The sequence below is a fragment of the Helianthus annuus genome, chromosome 9 (assembly GCF_002127325.2).
Source record: "Helianthus annuus cultivar XRQ/B chromosome 9, HanXRQr2.0-SUNRISE, whole genome shotgun sequence".
In the NCBI taxonomy this organism is placed as follows: Eukaryota; Viridiplantae; Streptophyta; class Magnoliopsida; order Asterales; family Asteraceae; genus Helianthus; species Helianthus annuus.
Window position 1 is genome coordinate 47,387,697 of NC_035441.2, and position 16,281 is coordinate 47,403,977.

The 16,281-nt window shown below is 37.7% G+C and overlaps 1 protein-coding gene across 1 annotated transcript; it reads left to right on the forward strand.

Annotated features, from left to right (window-relative positions):
• The first annotated feature begins 13,578 nt into the window (after positions 1-13,578).
• On the forward strand, positions 13,579-14,871 carry LOC110876766 (bromodomain-containing protein 4-like). The gene is made up of 2 exons (XM_022124926.1): positions 13,579-13,761; positions 13,864-14,871. The coding sequence occupies exons 1-2, from the start codon at positions 13,579-13,581 to the stop codon at positions 14,869-14,871; spliced, it is 1,191 nt and encodes a 396-aa protein (XP_021980618.1).
• The last annotated feature ends 1,410 nt before the right edge of the window (positions 14,872-16,281 follow it).

The following is a 16,281-nucleotide window of genomic DNA, read 5'->3' on the forward strand; positions in this document are numbered from 1 at the left end:
ACAACATTTGAGTAATTGCATTGTCATCATCAAATGTCGGCAGATTGAATGAGTCGAAAAGACCATCATAATCGAACATCCATGGATCTCCAGAAGGCTTCGGTGGATTAGAATATCTTTGAACTCTTACTTCACCCCATTCTTCAATCCTTTTGGTAGTCAGGTTCCATACTCGCAGATTAGGAGTAGCATACCCAAGGAAGTAACCTTCGATAGCTTTGGCACCAAACTTCCCGCCAGGCTCAATCATGGTACATGGTGCACCAAAAGGTTCTAGATATTCCAAGTCAGGAGTCTTCTTGTGTAGGAGTTCGAAGCACGTTTTGCCATGTCTTTTCACTGTGAGAACCCTGTTTAACGTGTAGCAGGCCGAGGCAACAGCTTCAGTCCAGAATCGAACTGGAAGCTGAGACTCAACCAACATGGTTCTTGCAGTCTCAATTAAGGTTCTGTTCTTTCTTTCAGCGACTCCATTTTGTTGTGGTGTGTACCGAGAGCTGTATTCATGAAGGATTCCTTTTGCATTGCAAAATTCATCCATAACCCTGTTTTTGAACTCGGTTCCGTTGTCGCTTCGAATTCGCCTCACCTTTAGATTATAAAGATTTTCCAACAAGGTGATCAAATTCTTTAGAATTTCTGGAGTCTCACTCTTGTGAACCATGAAGTCAACCCATGAAAATCTTGAATAGTCATCAGTAACTACCAAGCAGAAAACCTCCCCGTGCACACTCTTGTGTTTGACTGGGCCGAAAAGGTCCATATGCAGACGTTCGAGTGGCATGTTTACAGTGTTAACCTTTTTCAATGGATGTGATTTCTTGATTTGCTTCCCTTTCTGACACGGCACACAGACATCTTCAAGTTGAAAATTCTTCACATTGACACCTCTCACCAAATTGTTTTTGACAAGGTGATTCATTTTTCTGAGGTGAATATGACCCATCCGTCTGTGCCAAGAGATCGTCTCCTTTTCAGTGGCTTTTGACATAAAGCAAGTAACTTGTTTGGACTGAGTTATTGCTTGGCTCATATCAAGGACATACAAATCATTAACTCTTGGTGCTGATAAGAGAATCCATTCTGCGGGAATCTTGAATCCTGGCTTCAGCACATAACAACCGGCATCATAAAAATGCACGGTGAACTTCTTGTCGCAGATCTGAGAAACACTCAGGAGATTGTGATCCAACTGTTGCACATAATTAATTTTGTCGAAACTCACAATTCCATTTGAGATCATTCCCTCGCCGGTGATATACCCTCCTTTGTCTCCAGCAAACGCAACATATCCTCCCCTTATACTTCGCACATCGAAAAGAAGACGATAGTCGCCCGTCATGTGCCTGGAAGCCCCACTATCAACAATCCAATGACTATTAATAGTTCCTCCTGGAGCCGCCTGCACATGCAACTAACTTATCAGTTTGAGAGGGGGACCCAAGCCTTTGTGGACTTGGGTCGTCCTTGATCATCAAGGAAAGTGATTTCAATCACTTGATGATTAGGAAAAAGAACCTGTGGTGCTCCCCCTGATTGAATTACCTGTTTTTGTTTCCAAGTTGTTTGTCCTTTACCAGTACTTGTATTAATTGTTTTAGCATTTACTAGTTTTACAGTTGTAGATTTTGCTTGTACAAGTTTTTCTTCTTTGACCTCTGATTTTAAGACCTTTTCAATTACCTTTTGATTCTTTTGCTTGAGCTTCTTTTCCCTTTCTTTCAAGACACGTGGGTCTTGTTTCGGGGAAACTGGTCGTTTTTGGTAATTAATTTCTTGGGGAGCACTCGTTTTTGCCTTCAACTTTTGCAGGTATGGGCAATATCTTACAATATGCCCAATTGTGCCACATTCAAAGCATGTTCTCCGCTCTACAAACCTCGGAGAAACATGTTGATGACCAGACGAAGAACCAGACAATGAACTTTGTGATCTAGACGTACTAGGACCTAAATCACATCCGTTGGTGTGTTGAGTGTAATTATTTTGATCATTTCGTTTTAAAATTCTAACTTGTTTTACAAAATCAACGTTAGATTTATCCTGAAATGTTTCAAGTTTGTCTGAACCAGTGGATCCAACAAAGTTCATTTTTGGTTCTTGTTTCTTAACAGGAGCTCTTTTGTTTTGCACCTTTTGTTGTTGAACCTTAGGTTGCTCAACCCTTGATTGTTGAATTTTAGGTTGTGCAACCTTAGGTTGAGTATCCTTAGACTGTTCAGCTTTAGGTTGTTGAACCTTTGGTTGTTCAGTCTTAGGCTGCTGAACTTTAGGTGCTTGAACATTCTTGTTCTGAGCCTTCTTTCCCTGTACCTTACCCTTTCCGGAGTTGACTTGTTGTTTTCGCTCAATTGGTAGTTTTTGGTTTCCGTATTGTTTTCTAATTTGTTCACACGGAATTGGATCACATTGAGTGACTGTAACTTTGCCACCTTTGTTCCCCAAAAACTTATCAGTGCATCCTTCAAAAATTTGCTCAATTAAATCTTGATTTACATTTTTAATTGGAAAATCTTTGTTAGAGTAGATTTTGCTATCTCCTTTGAGCGTATACAACAAGTTATTCCCTTCAGACCTAACTACAAGGGATTCCATTGCTTTTGACATTTCAGTCTTACTCGGTTTCACTGGTGGATCACACAGAATGTGATTCTCGATAGGAATATCTGTTGTAACCGAGTTAGACTGTTGTTTCACAATTTCTTCAGATTCATCGTCCGAAGAATCAGCATCCTCAATAATGGGAGGACTCTGTTCCTTAACACACGATGAATCTGTCACATTCTCAGATTCTGATTGACCCGAGGATGATGTACCAGTTGTGAACCCGAGGCCTGCTGCAAAGTCATCTAGACCGAGTGGCACAGTAGGTTCAAAACGGGGCATATCCTCGTCATCAGGCAACTTGGAGTAATTGTGATTCATCGGGGGAGGGCATGATTTGTAACCAATACATTTTGCATCCCCCTTTTTCTTTTGAACATCAATAATGTGATCCAAAACATAGCGGGAATTAGAATAGCTTTCCAATTTCTGCTTAATTGTCTCACATTCACATCGAGCTGTTGCTAACTCTACCATTTGCTTTTCAATTGTGTCAATTAGATTATTGTTAGCATGTTGTTTTCTCAAAACAGCCTTTTGTAATTCAGAAACATCATGTTTTAATGACGCAATTGTTGCTTTAAACTCCTTTTCATTTCTGGTTAAAAACAAGTTAGCTTCGGTTGCTTTAGAAAGATCTACAATCAATTCTTGATTGTGTTTGCGTGTGATTTCAAACTGAATTCCCTTTTCTGCATATTCTAAACACTTTGCACATTCAATATGAGCAGAAATACAGTCAGAATTAGTATCACATACCTGAGAAGTTTGACCTTCTACGTGAGCCATAAAGGCTGTATGAAAAGAAAAAGATCCATCTTCAGAGAAAAACTGAGCAAGCTTCTCAGAAGTTCCAGCAGATTTCTGGCAAAGAATAGATCTCCTTTTGCATAATGCTTCAGCTTCAGCCAACAGCTCATCAACCTCCAAATCTAAAGCATCACTTGATAAATCACCAACATCAAGTGATTCCCCATCCATGCTCCCACTATAACCCGAACTATCTTCATCTTCTGAAGATTCACCAGCAGACACGGGTTCCCCTACCTTCTCAACCACTTTAGCATAACATGCTGTTCCACCATTTCCTCCTTCTCCAAGCTGAAGATTCCAGTTGCATATTTCATCAGCTTGAACAACTAATCCTCTATGGGGATTAGTGTTTGTGGATCCAGATGTATTTCCTCCAACGGGAACTATTGATCTATCAGAATTGTTGTTCTGTTGCTGTTGTGGCTGTCTTTGATTCCTGAAGGGATTCTGATTGCCTTGCTTAGATGGCTTCTGACACTCCCGCTTGAAGTGACCCTTTTCACCACAATTAAAGCAAGTGACAGCATTCTTATCAAAACCATACTTGGTGTTGTTGTTGCTTTCCAAGTTGGTTCTTCCCGTCCTTTCCATAAACTCCTTTGCTCTTCGAATTGCACTAGCAAGAGCCCATTTAATATCCATCATCTCAAACTCTTCTTTATCCACTTGCTGATAATCTTCATTGGTTAGATTGATATTCCCAATCTGACCTGCAACTAATCCACAATAAGCACTAACCAAGGTATTCAACATCTCCATATGCTCTTTGGCTATTTCGACAGTGACTTTGGAAAAGTTGGAAGTGTCTAATCTGACTGTGTTCGGATTGGAAGTGGCTTGAAAATTTGAAGAGTTTCCATAAAACCCTTGCTGTTGCGGTTGTTGCTGCTGAGCTCTGCTTGGGTCTAAGAAAGGCGGTGGTGTGAATTGCTGAGCTGTCTGTTGTTGTTGTTGAGAAGAAGAATCTGGTCTTGAATACATCATCGTGTATGCTGAAGGATCAAACTGATTTGTTGTGGAAGGTCCGGTGTTTGAGATGAAAGCTGTTTGAAGCTTCGCATGTTGAGAGGCTGGTTTTTCTCCACTAATACCACCTGCAATCCCATAGTACATCTCTGGATTCTGAGGAGTTATTGTTCTTTTTGCCTTTAGCTTTTCTTCTACATCTTTGTTCTCCAATTTTTGAATTAACTCATAAACGGTGATTGTGTCCAGAACACCATTTTCCTTGAGAATTTCAAGATAACCGCTCCATTTTGCTGGTAAGCTATCAGCGAATCTCTTCACCATTTCTTGTGGAGTGGCAGTGACTCTAAAGGCAAACATCTCACTCAACAAGTGATGGAACCTTGTAGATAAATCTGCCAAACCCTCATTCTCCATACACGTGAAACCTTCAAACTCTTTCTTCAGTAATTCTTGCTTGATCTTTCTAGATTGAGCATTTCCTTCACAACGTAACGTGAGCATATCCCACAAGCTTTTAGTAGTCGTGCAGTAAACAAACTGGTGGTAAATGTCTCTGTGAAGAGCTTGTGTGAGAATCATGAATGCTTTCTTTTCTAACTCAAATTTCTTCTTATCATCATCAGACATAGTGCTGTAAGTTTCTGGATTAGATCCTGCAACTTCCAACTCATTTTCAAATGGGGTGAAGAAACACATCCATAGATCTTGACCTTGCCCCTGAACATAAGTTCTCAGCCTTTCTTTCCACCATCCCCAATCATTGATGTGATTTAGTTTTGGCGGTTTTGTGCTTGTACCAGTTTCACTGTCGTTCTGCATCATTGCTTGAATGCTGCTGCTTTGATTTGTGACCAATGCCCATTGATTTGCAGTTATCATTGCAGCTTGAGGTGGGGCAATAGCCTGCATCCATGCAGTTTTGTTGATGATTGTGGAGTCAAAGTTGTTGTAGTCCACGCGGATGGATCCCACTGACCGTTTGTTCCCATTTTATAAATATTAATATATTAAGTGAAAATTGATTTAAAATTTGAAAAACAAGTTTTTCTTTTTGAAAATTCAATGTTCACAAACTATGTTAATATGTTGAAAAGAAACAAATAGCCGAAAGATCCTGGATCGAAAGACCTGAAAAACACAACTGTTAAACTTAAACAGATAATGATCGAAAGATAACACTTGTTCGAAGGATCAACAGTGTTCGAAAGATCACTGTTGAATTTCGAACAATGACTTCGAAAGATTCTCCAAGCCGAAGGATCCTTATCTTTCGAATAGTAACAGTAGCTCGAACAATATATCCTTCGAAAAGATTCCTTGGCTCGAAAGATAACTCACAGACTTCGAAAGATGTTCGAAGGATGGGTATCTGTCGAACCTCCTATGATCGAAAGATAATCTTTCGACTTCGAAGGATATCTTTCGAACAGATCTGACACAACAGACAAAAGGTTGACAGGTTGGTGAAAAAGGTGATTGGTTGGTGGACAACTTTCGGCAGAAGGTATGTTCAGACCTCACCTTTTCACCAACTCAGATTTGACTTTTAAAATATTGCCCAAAAAGGAAGCTTCTTATCAAGAAACCGGTCACCGGAGTAAGCCGGAATTTTGGCCGGAAAATACCAAACCTTTTAAAAACAAGATTTTAAGTTACCCAAACCTTCCCTTAACACACCCGGTTAGTTTAGAACACGTTTTTAAGTTTATAAATGCAAGAAAAACACCAAAAACGGGTGCTAAACCAAGTGAGTTTTGTCCAAACACTCCAAAGTCTTGTACAAACCCGGTTTTTAACAAGGAAAAGAGCCACGGCTCTGATACCACTTGTAGGTTCCTCTCGGAGGTTGAGGTTAAACCTTATCCTTGTTATGTTTAACACTCTAGCAAGTGCGGAATCCAAGCTAGAATGCAAACCGATAGTTTAGATGAGAACAAAAGCTACAAAGAGAAAGAGTAGACACACAAGATATCAAAGTTTTCCCTTGTATTTCAGTGGACACAGTTACAGCCCTTGACCAAACTGAAAATGCTCTCTACAAGACTTGGTTCACTCACATACACTATCAAAGGACTAACTGTGAAGTGAAACCATACATGGTATATATATACCCATAACAGATTGCATGTGTCGAAGGATCAGAATGTCTGTCGAAGGATCATCTATCGACCAGAAACTCTCCGAAGGATCCATACATACCTCGAAGGATGATGTATCCTTCGAGGTCCAACTGTATCCATCGAAGGTTATCCTTCGAGGTCATCGAAGGATGTAAACAATCCTTCGATGACATCCTTCGAACACAAACAAACTTACACACTAAGTGTTGACTGTTTGGCCAAGTCAAACCAGGAGGATGGTTGACTTGGTCAAACTTACATTCCAACACATATACAAACCAACACAAGACATAAATACGACAGACAAAAGACATCGTTTTATAACATCACAAAAATACAGACAAAGTACAGACACAAGTGCACCAACAGGGCAGTTCCTTTTCCAGTGCCCCATTTGGTTGCATTCAAAGCACTGACGCTCCTGGGAAGGGGGTGGTTTAGCAACCTGCTTGTTGTTGGTGGCAGATTTGGCAGCAACAATAGCCATTTTCTTGCCTTTGATGTTATGAGCCCTTTTCTTGTTGTTGGGCTTCTTAACACCACCAGACTTGACCATCAAAACTTGGTTGGTTTTATGTGGAATGTTCATCTCGGCCGTTTTGAGCATACCATGTAGCTCAGGCACAGTCTTCACCCAAGCATTCATATTATAGTTCAAAATAAACTGGTCATATGAGCTAGGGAGAGAGTTCAAGATGAAGTCCACTGCCATTTCATCTTGCAGGGGATAACCAAGTTTGTTCATCTGATCAATGTACCCTTTCATCTTAAGCACATGAGTACTGATACATGATCCTTCTTGCATTTTACAGCTTATGAGCTGCTTCATGTTGTCATATCGCTCCTGTCGGGCTTGTTTTTGAAACATGCCTTTCTGTTGCTGGATCATGTCATATGCATCTTTATCGTCCATGTTCTTCTGAAGCTCAGGAGACATGGTGGCTTGCATAAGGCAGGCTACCTCAATGGCATCCTCGTTATGCTTTTCCAGTGCCTTACGAGCAGCAGTAGTGTTACTTTCAGGCTCGGTAGGGACTGGGCCATCTAAGATATATACCTTTTTCGCCATCTTGAGAACTATTCTCAAATTGCGATGCTGTTTTCATTAGACATCTGTTACATAAGCAAAGAGATTTTAATTAGTATTTTCGATGTATATTTCCTTATTTAATTAATGACCCATTACAGTAATTAGAACAAGGAATGAGAATCTGGCTATGTCAGTAGTAAAGGCAGCTGTGGCATGCACTTTAGTAAGTGACTAGGCAGACTGACAACGAGTGTCAATTGTGAGAATTGCACAACTCTCGAGTATGAGGCCGCTAAGACAACTCTTGTCTATGCATTGATATGTTTAGCCTAATCTATGCCAACTTTCTACTTTCGAGACAGCTTGAGCATATGGTGAGAAAAGAAAAAGTAATAGTCGTCCTAAAAGAGGTACTTGTGAAAGGGCCGGATGTGTCAACGAAACCCTTGCACCTTGGAAGGATATGCTACACATCAAGTGTGGTGCTGTGGCTCCAAACACAAACACTGAAGGTTCGCTTTACGTTCCAAGTGTAGCTTATGATAGGATGGCATAGACTATTGATTTTAATTATGGGTTAATTTAATATTTACCAAATAGGGTCGTAAGAGCCAATTTTAGTACATATTTAGTCGTGACATCTTGATGAACCCTTTCATCTCTCAGGACACTTAATTTTAAATAACCTATTAAAACTAAGTTTGTCGCGACTTGTATAACCATATAAAAGTTAATAGTTTTAAAACTATTAAGTTATGAGTTTTAGAAAGTAAAAACTTGTTAAATTTCAAAAACTCTAATGGTTATTATTTATTTTTAAATAAACTATTTGTTTTATAACAAATATTTACAAGTTGTAAAAATCAATTTTGAACTTGTTATAATTGATTGTCAACATTTTAAAACACCTTTTAAAAGTTTGGTATTAGTTTGATATGTTTGTTATATAACAACTTATATAATAAAAGCAACCATAATAGCAAAAATAAATATGTAAATCTTTAGGCCATTTTGTTTGATCTTGCTAGAGCCAAATAGCAAGACCAAACTGGGTCACGGGGTAACAACAACCACAAGGATGGACCTAGTGCATCCAGTTGTCTTTAGCACCTCCTTGATTCCTGTAAAGTCTTCAGTTTTGTCTTCGGGTCTTCAACATTATAATATAATATAATAAAATTGAAACCCTAATCTATTACAACTTTGAGCCACAAAGTGGGCCAAAAACCATAAAACAGAAAAACAAGAACAAAAATACAAGTACAAGGTCGGCCAGATTTACATATTCAACACAATCCTATTAAAGTGGGCAATCTTTTGGTCAAATAAAAATAAATAAAACTTTTGACCAAATAACTTTTTGCCCAAGAAATATTTAGATCTGAAACTTTAAACAAGTTAAAGTTTGAGATCTATAACCGGTTAAAAGGACCGGTTTCGATATGCATGTTGTAAGCGTGGCTCTGATACCACTGTTGAGATCCATTGGTGTCAATTTTACTTTTTATCAAAACGGGGTTGACATATTTTATTAATTAAATATATAATTAATAAAATGCAACGGAATAAATATAAATAATCAACACCAAAAGTGAACCGAACAGGATCATGGTTACAAACATGCAAATACGGTTAGCAATATTATTAATCTACCGATGAGAAAAATTATACCTTAATGGTTAAAGATTAACCGTGTGAGACACCGAGGTACAAAGAACGGATGCTAGAACACAAACACGGTAATCGAGTGTGCCTCGCGGAACAAGAATCACGAAAAAGAAAGGAGGCAGCACACTTTTTGTTGAAGTGGCGGCTGCTCCCCTTTTGGTTTTTCTAATCGTATCACACAAAAAGCAAAAGGAATTAATTTTTCCTTTTGACGGCAACTTGCTGTGTTCACTTTCAAAGATAATGACTTTATTATATATAATATAATAAATAGGTAATTAGGCCTTATCTCATAAACCCTAATAATCATCACTAATTATCTTTCGGCTCTACAAAGCCCAATATGACTAGTAAAGCCCAAACACGATACGAAGCCCGAAAACCAAAGTTTAATTAAATAAGTAATTAAACGTTATATTATTTATAACCCGTATAAATAATAAATTCCGTTTCTCGTGGATATATAATTATTCTAGATAATTATATATTCCGTTCCGTTAATTGTTCGTGATCACCAGTTAAACAATTAAGTGGGTTTAATGTTCGTTGCCCAAGGTGTAACTCTTACGGGTCATAGCTCGGTCAACATCGTTGACTTATCGAACCCGTACATATAAATCCAATAGCTAGCACATAGACAGACAATGTTTTGAGGCCCAGTATGAGCCAGAGACAAGGTACTACACTAGTATGGAGTGTAGGGAAGTAAGGACAATAAAACTGCGTCACTAGGTGATAGTTTAGATGCCGGAAAGTGCCTAAAACCCATTCAAAATGCAGAATTCTGCATTAATTAACAATATTCAGCATTTTAATATGCTAGTAATGTGCAAAAACATGGCAAAATGGTCCTGTATGCTTTCCTAAGTGCCGGGAATTAAAAGTGTCACAAAAAGTTACATAAAAGACACTATACGGACTAACTTAGCACTTCAACGGAACGGTATCTAACCGAACAACCGGACATTACCCGGAACACTAAAATTTTGCAAGAAGCATAGTTTCACTTTTTCTGAGCTAGTTATGGTTCCCGAGCACTATAACACACTACATAATTCATGAAACACCAAAACACTAGACTTTTACCACTTAACCTCCACTAATTACCCACTTTTACCAACAATTTACATCTTACCCCCTCCCCCTTCATATGACCGTCCCCTAAGGGGACCCCACCCAAACATTGTTTAAATCTTCTTATATCTTCTAAATCTTTTTCTTGGATTATGTAAATCTTGTATGTACTTCACTAGACACTTTACCCATTGGTTATCAGAGATTATGTTTAAATAAACACTTATCTTTCCCATTTATTCACCACAAAATTTCCTTCTTCTTCTCCCCACAAGTCACGGCCAAACGTAGTCCCACCATCACCATTTTTTTGATCATCATCCATTCAATCCAAGTGTATCTCAAGGTGCTAGAGGGTGAATTAGGAGGCTTGGTGTTCACGAATCTTGAAGGACCTCTACCACAAGATTTTATCCACTTGATTTACACCATTGTTCTTCCCTATCTTTAAGCTAGTTGTAAGACTTCTTTGATCCTTGTTTACTTCATGTTTTTAGTGGTTAAAGATTATATTATGATGAAATCATATGAACACTAAAAGAACCTACACTTGAATTATGAAACATAAGCGTAAATAAGATGAAACATGATGAAATAATGCTAGTATGATGTTGTTTTGAATGTGTTGATGATTACTAGTGATATGATGATTGATCATCATATGGAACTTGTTAGAGTATGATTAAAAACATGGTTTAACAAGTTAGAGATGATTATATGCTCTCATGAAATAATAATCTTCTAGACTAACATGAACTTGAAGGTAAAAATGATTTTATTACAATGTAACAAACCAAATGAACTAGTAAACTTGTGAACCCAAGACTTTTGTGTATGATTTTCTCGGATATATGGGTAACCCCCAAAATCTTGTTTGAGAGATTGCCTGATTCTGAGATACTAGGTCTTTATACTATTTGATATCTGGGGTATTATACCTGGTCTTCTAATATTGCAGAAGCAATGGCCTAGACCTCGTATAATACTTTACGCGCTTTTAAAGCTTACCCTCTTCTTAAAAATTGATAAAATATAGAAAGATACAAATCAAGTGCAGTTGTAAAGAAGATTCCCAAGGGGAACACACCTAAAGTCGAGCCTTCATCTCTTCTTCGATTGAACGGAAGTTCATATCTGAGCTCTCAAGGTCTCGCACTAACCCAAATACAGATATCAGATTGATATACTCACCTGTAAGACTGAATCTAGGGAATTTTGATATGGGAGTATATTCTGAGGTGGGACACGCAAATAAGTTAAGTTTCTTAAAACACTAATTCGTATCTCGAATCAATTGAAACTTGTGTAGAAGTTTAAGTGGACAACAATACTGATAATCAGTAGTGAATTTGTTTAAGATTTAAAGTTAAATCAAGATCAACGGTGTTAGTGATATGTCTCCAAAAAACTGATATGATCCTCTTACACAAACTGACAAAAAATTGTCTGTAAATATGTTTGTACAGTTTCCTGTTTCTTAAATCCAAAAAGATTTGAAACCTTATCTTATTTTCGACAACAGACGTTGGGGATCTGATGATCAAAGTCCAACAGTGCTAAACAAGTTGGATCATTTGGGTTGGATAAGAAAAATTTGAGAAAAGTGTTGGTAATTGCTCAAAATGTATCAAAGTTCATTAATTTGAACTTAAATTTGTTTCAAAATGTCAGCGAGATCAGAATTTGGTTAGCCAAGGTCATTAACTTGGACTTGGTTAACTGAGTGTGTTGGTAAAAAGGTAAAAAATTTGAAAAAAAAATAAAAATTTGAAAAAATAAATGGTTCACACGAGGTGACCAACTCGCACGAGCTGGCCAGATTGTTTTAATTTGGCCAAATCGTTTCAAAAGTGCCAACTCGTGCGAGATGGCCAAATCGTTTCAACATCAACTCGTGCAACCTGGCAGCATCTATATAAAGGGGAGACCAGATCGCATGAACCGTTGTTTTGTCTTCACACCGCACCAGACACACATCTTCAAGCGATTTAAGCGATTTGAGAGATTTCTTAGTTTTCAAGCTTTAATCTTGTAATCGTGTGTTTGGAATCCTTGTATAAGTTGGTTCGCACAACTTATATCATGGGAAAGGTAAAGATTGCTGATTAATTGAACCAAATCGTATGATCTCGTATGAACTCGAACGAACAGACTTTTTGAACTTAGATCTAGGCTTCTAAAATGGATTAAAACGAACAAAAATCATATCAATGTGCTCGGATTTTGTTGTAAAACATATCTAGGGTTTCATTTCATGATAGAAACATGTTTTAAAAACCTGCAATTCACTGTTCATATTCATGTGTTTCAAACGAGGTGATAATGTGGATAATTTCTTGAGTCAGATCCTACGAGATGGCCACACCATTTGAATATTCCACACCGTTTGAAATTGTTCACATCGTTTGGGTTCCACACCGTATGAAATTTTTCAACTCGTTTGAGATCCACACAATTTGAAATTGTTCAACTCGTTTGAATCCAGGTCGTTTGGGATGGTCAGTTCCTTTGACCATTAGAACATTTCAGTTAGTCACATCGTATGAAACCAGATCGTTTGAAAATGCCTGATTAGTTTGGCACAAGGTCGCATGACCTGGTCACATCGCTTGAGGCCAGATCGTATGAACTTTAGTTGTGTCTTGAAATTTGTGCAAAATGTTTAACTTGTTTGTTTCTATTTGTGTTTCAGGCATCAAACGTAGTATTTGAACCTTCGCACAATATTTGTTGTGTTTACGATGAAACTCTACCAAAGATGGTTGTGTTTAAAGAGATTTTGCCATTCATGAGGCGTTTACCAATTCAAAAGGATTTAACGAATCAGCACAAAGCATTCAAATCTCATGTTTATCATTTTTGGAAGAATGCTAGTTATGATGAAGTGCATGATGTGATTAATTCAAGTGTTAGTATAGATGGTGAAGATAAAGAAATCATAATCACAGAACAACTTCTATGAGAAGTGTTAGAGTTTCCAGATGACGATAATTCGCCAACAGGGTTTCCAGAAAGGATGGTCAAAGGTTGTATGCTTAGACTGGGTTATAACGGTCCGTTGAATAAAGCAAATTATCTGAAAGCATGTTTTATGAAGCCGTACAAATTCTTTATTCACTCAGTGATTCATGCGCTAGGTCATAGGAAAGGTGGATATGATGTTATGAAGATTATCAAATGTGTATGGTGACGACGTTGGTACTAAACAAGAAATACAACTTTTCAAGAATCGTTTTTCACTACATGAAAGATAATATTACTTCTGGTAGTCGAAGTTGGGTGTATCCAAGATTTGTGTAGATGATGTTGGATCATGCCTATCCAAATCTGGTGAAAGATGAACAAAACGATCTCTTGCTATTGCATCACATGGATAATGAAACGTTAATCCGATTATCCAAGTATACAAAGAATTGGCCCAAACCGAAGAAGACAGAATTTTTCGGGTTCATCAAAAGTGATAAGTATGAGGATCCAGATCCTGTAAATCATTTAAAGTGGAGGAATGATGCTAAAATGAAAGAAAAGAGTGCAACTGATGAATTAACCAAGTTGGAAGATTTCTGTGAAACTCGAAATGATTAGTATACAAAAGAAGAAAAAGAAAAGAAGAAAAAAGATGGAAAGAGAACTCCTACACCAAAAGTCCAAGCTGAAGAAGGATCATCTTCTCAACCACAGAAGAAACGTAAAAAGAAAGTGGTTGAAAAAATGCTGGTTGATGAACCAGAAGTAGATGAGTCAGAAGCAAATGTTGAAAAAGATCAAGAACAATTATCTCCTGAAACTGAGCAGTTGTTGAAAGATATTGATAATACTTTAGAAGTTGGGAAATCAGCTAGTAAGATGGCAGTTGATGATGAAGAGGAGAGTTCATCTGGTTCAGAAGTTGATATTGATGCTGAAGTTGATCGTTGGATCAAAGAAAACTATGATCCAAAAGATAGAGAGAAACAAAAGAAGAGAAAGAGGAGTTCGGATGATGCTGATGAAACATATGTTCCATCAGAGAATGTTCAGGTTGTATCACCACCATCTTCAGGAGGTAGAAAGAAATCAACATCAAGAAAACGTATTCAAACTCCAGCAGCGCGAAAGTTAAAACTCAAGCTGAAAATAAATCCACCATCAGAACCACAAACTAAACCACCATCACAATCTAAACCTCCATCATCACCACAAAATAAACAACTATCACCACCACCACGACAACCATCACCTGATCCTTTACAATCACCACCACAACATCATATTTCATCACCCATTCATGAACAACCACCAATAACTTCACCACACATCCAACAAACACCACCAATTCCACAACCACCAGTTCATACTACTCCTGGATCGTCTGGTTTTGAAAATTTTCCTCATATTCCAGAGGATACAGTTCTTGAAAAGCTTGATGATTTTAGCTTTGTGAATGATGATCTTGTGAAGGAGTTGCAAAAGAAGGTGAATGAGGCGTTAAGTGAGAAAAAGAAGTTAGAGGAACGTGTTAAGTTTGTTAAATCTGAGAATTCATCTTTGTTGAAAAAGATTGAAGCTGATCAAGCCGACATAGACATTCTGAAAGTTCGAGTTGAAAAATAAAGAAAAGTCTCGAAGGGATGAGCAGAATGAGTATTTCAAGTTGAAAAATAAAGAATTAGAAGCCAAGAATGCTAAAAAGGAACATGAAGAGTATATGTTAAAGAAAGTGTTGGAAGATTTGATTGGTAAGCCGATTGAACAAAGGTTTGAAGAGATAGAACTTGCGGAAGTAAGAGCAAGACGTGAAGCTGAAATGAAAGCTGGAATGAAAGATAAGGGTAAAAGTGTTCCAGTTGAAGATGTTGTTCAAGTGACTGAAAGAGTAATTGTTCTGACTGAGCCAAAATCACCATCAAAAGTTCCGGAATTGTCTATTCTAAATCCTTGTCCATTAACTTTAGTATCTGGTGAGATTAGTGATGAAGATGATGAAGAAGATGAAGATGATAATCTGAAAGATGATGCAGATGAAGTGTATTCTGTTCATAGTGATGATGATGATGATGATGATGGAGATGATGATGCTGATCAAGGTAATTCTGGTATAAAAGTAACTGAGGCGTCACAAGATGAGAATATTGATGAGTATCTTAAAGACAATGCAAACGAAGAACCAGAAAATGGAGAAGGAGAGGGGGAGCATGGAGATGCTGAAAATGTTGATAAGATTGTTGATCAGGGTACAGGTTTGATTCTACATATTTAACATGATGTAGAGGAAGGAGAGATCTTGCATACTTATACTAGAGCTAAGATCGTTAAGATGATGGTTATTGATGAAAGTGAGTTTAACTTCGATTTTGAAGAAGAGTTTAACAAGTTTGATATCAATCATCAACCTGCATATCAGTACAAGTATGTTGAAGATGCTGATAATTATGATAAAGTGGAAGTAGAAGACTGGAGCGACGATGATCGGTCTGAAAATGTTAATGTTGATACTTCAGCTTTCCAACTCTTGCTGAGCTGTTCAGTCAAGCAAATGAGGATGAGCTGAGAAGAAAAGTTGCTGAAAGTGTTAAGAGTAAAAGTTTTAAAGAAATGTCAAAAGAAGAACAAAGTAAAGAACGAAAGAAGTGGTTCAGGAAGGATACGGAAAGAAAATTCAAAAGACCACTACAGTATTACAGAAGGGATATAGATGTTTCTCTAGGTGATATCATAAGCTGGGGTTACTTGCCACAAGTCAACGCTTATGCTATTAGAAGAGAATTTGGTGTTCAATATTTCCAATATATTCAAGATATAATGTCTCTACCTTGGTGGGATGTTGAAGAGTTGTCCCATGTCAGAACATTATCATATCCTGTCAGAGTTCATGTTATGCCAACGTGGGGCTTGATGAAATTTGAAGCATTCAGAAAATTTAAACACTGGAAGCCACATTTTCCTAAGAAAGTCAAGAGGATGGATCCAGTTACAGGTATTGAGGAAACAATTCTGAAAATCAAGAAGCCCAGGGTTTTGAAG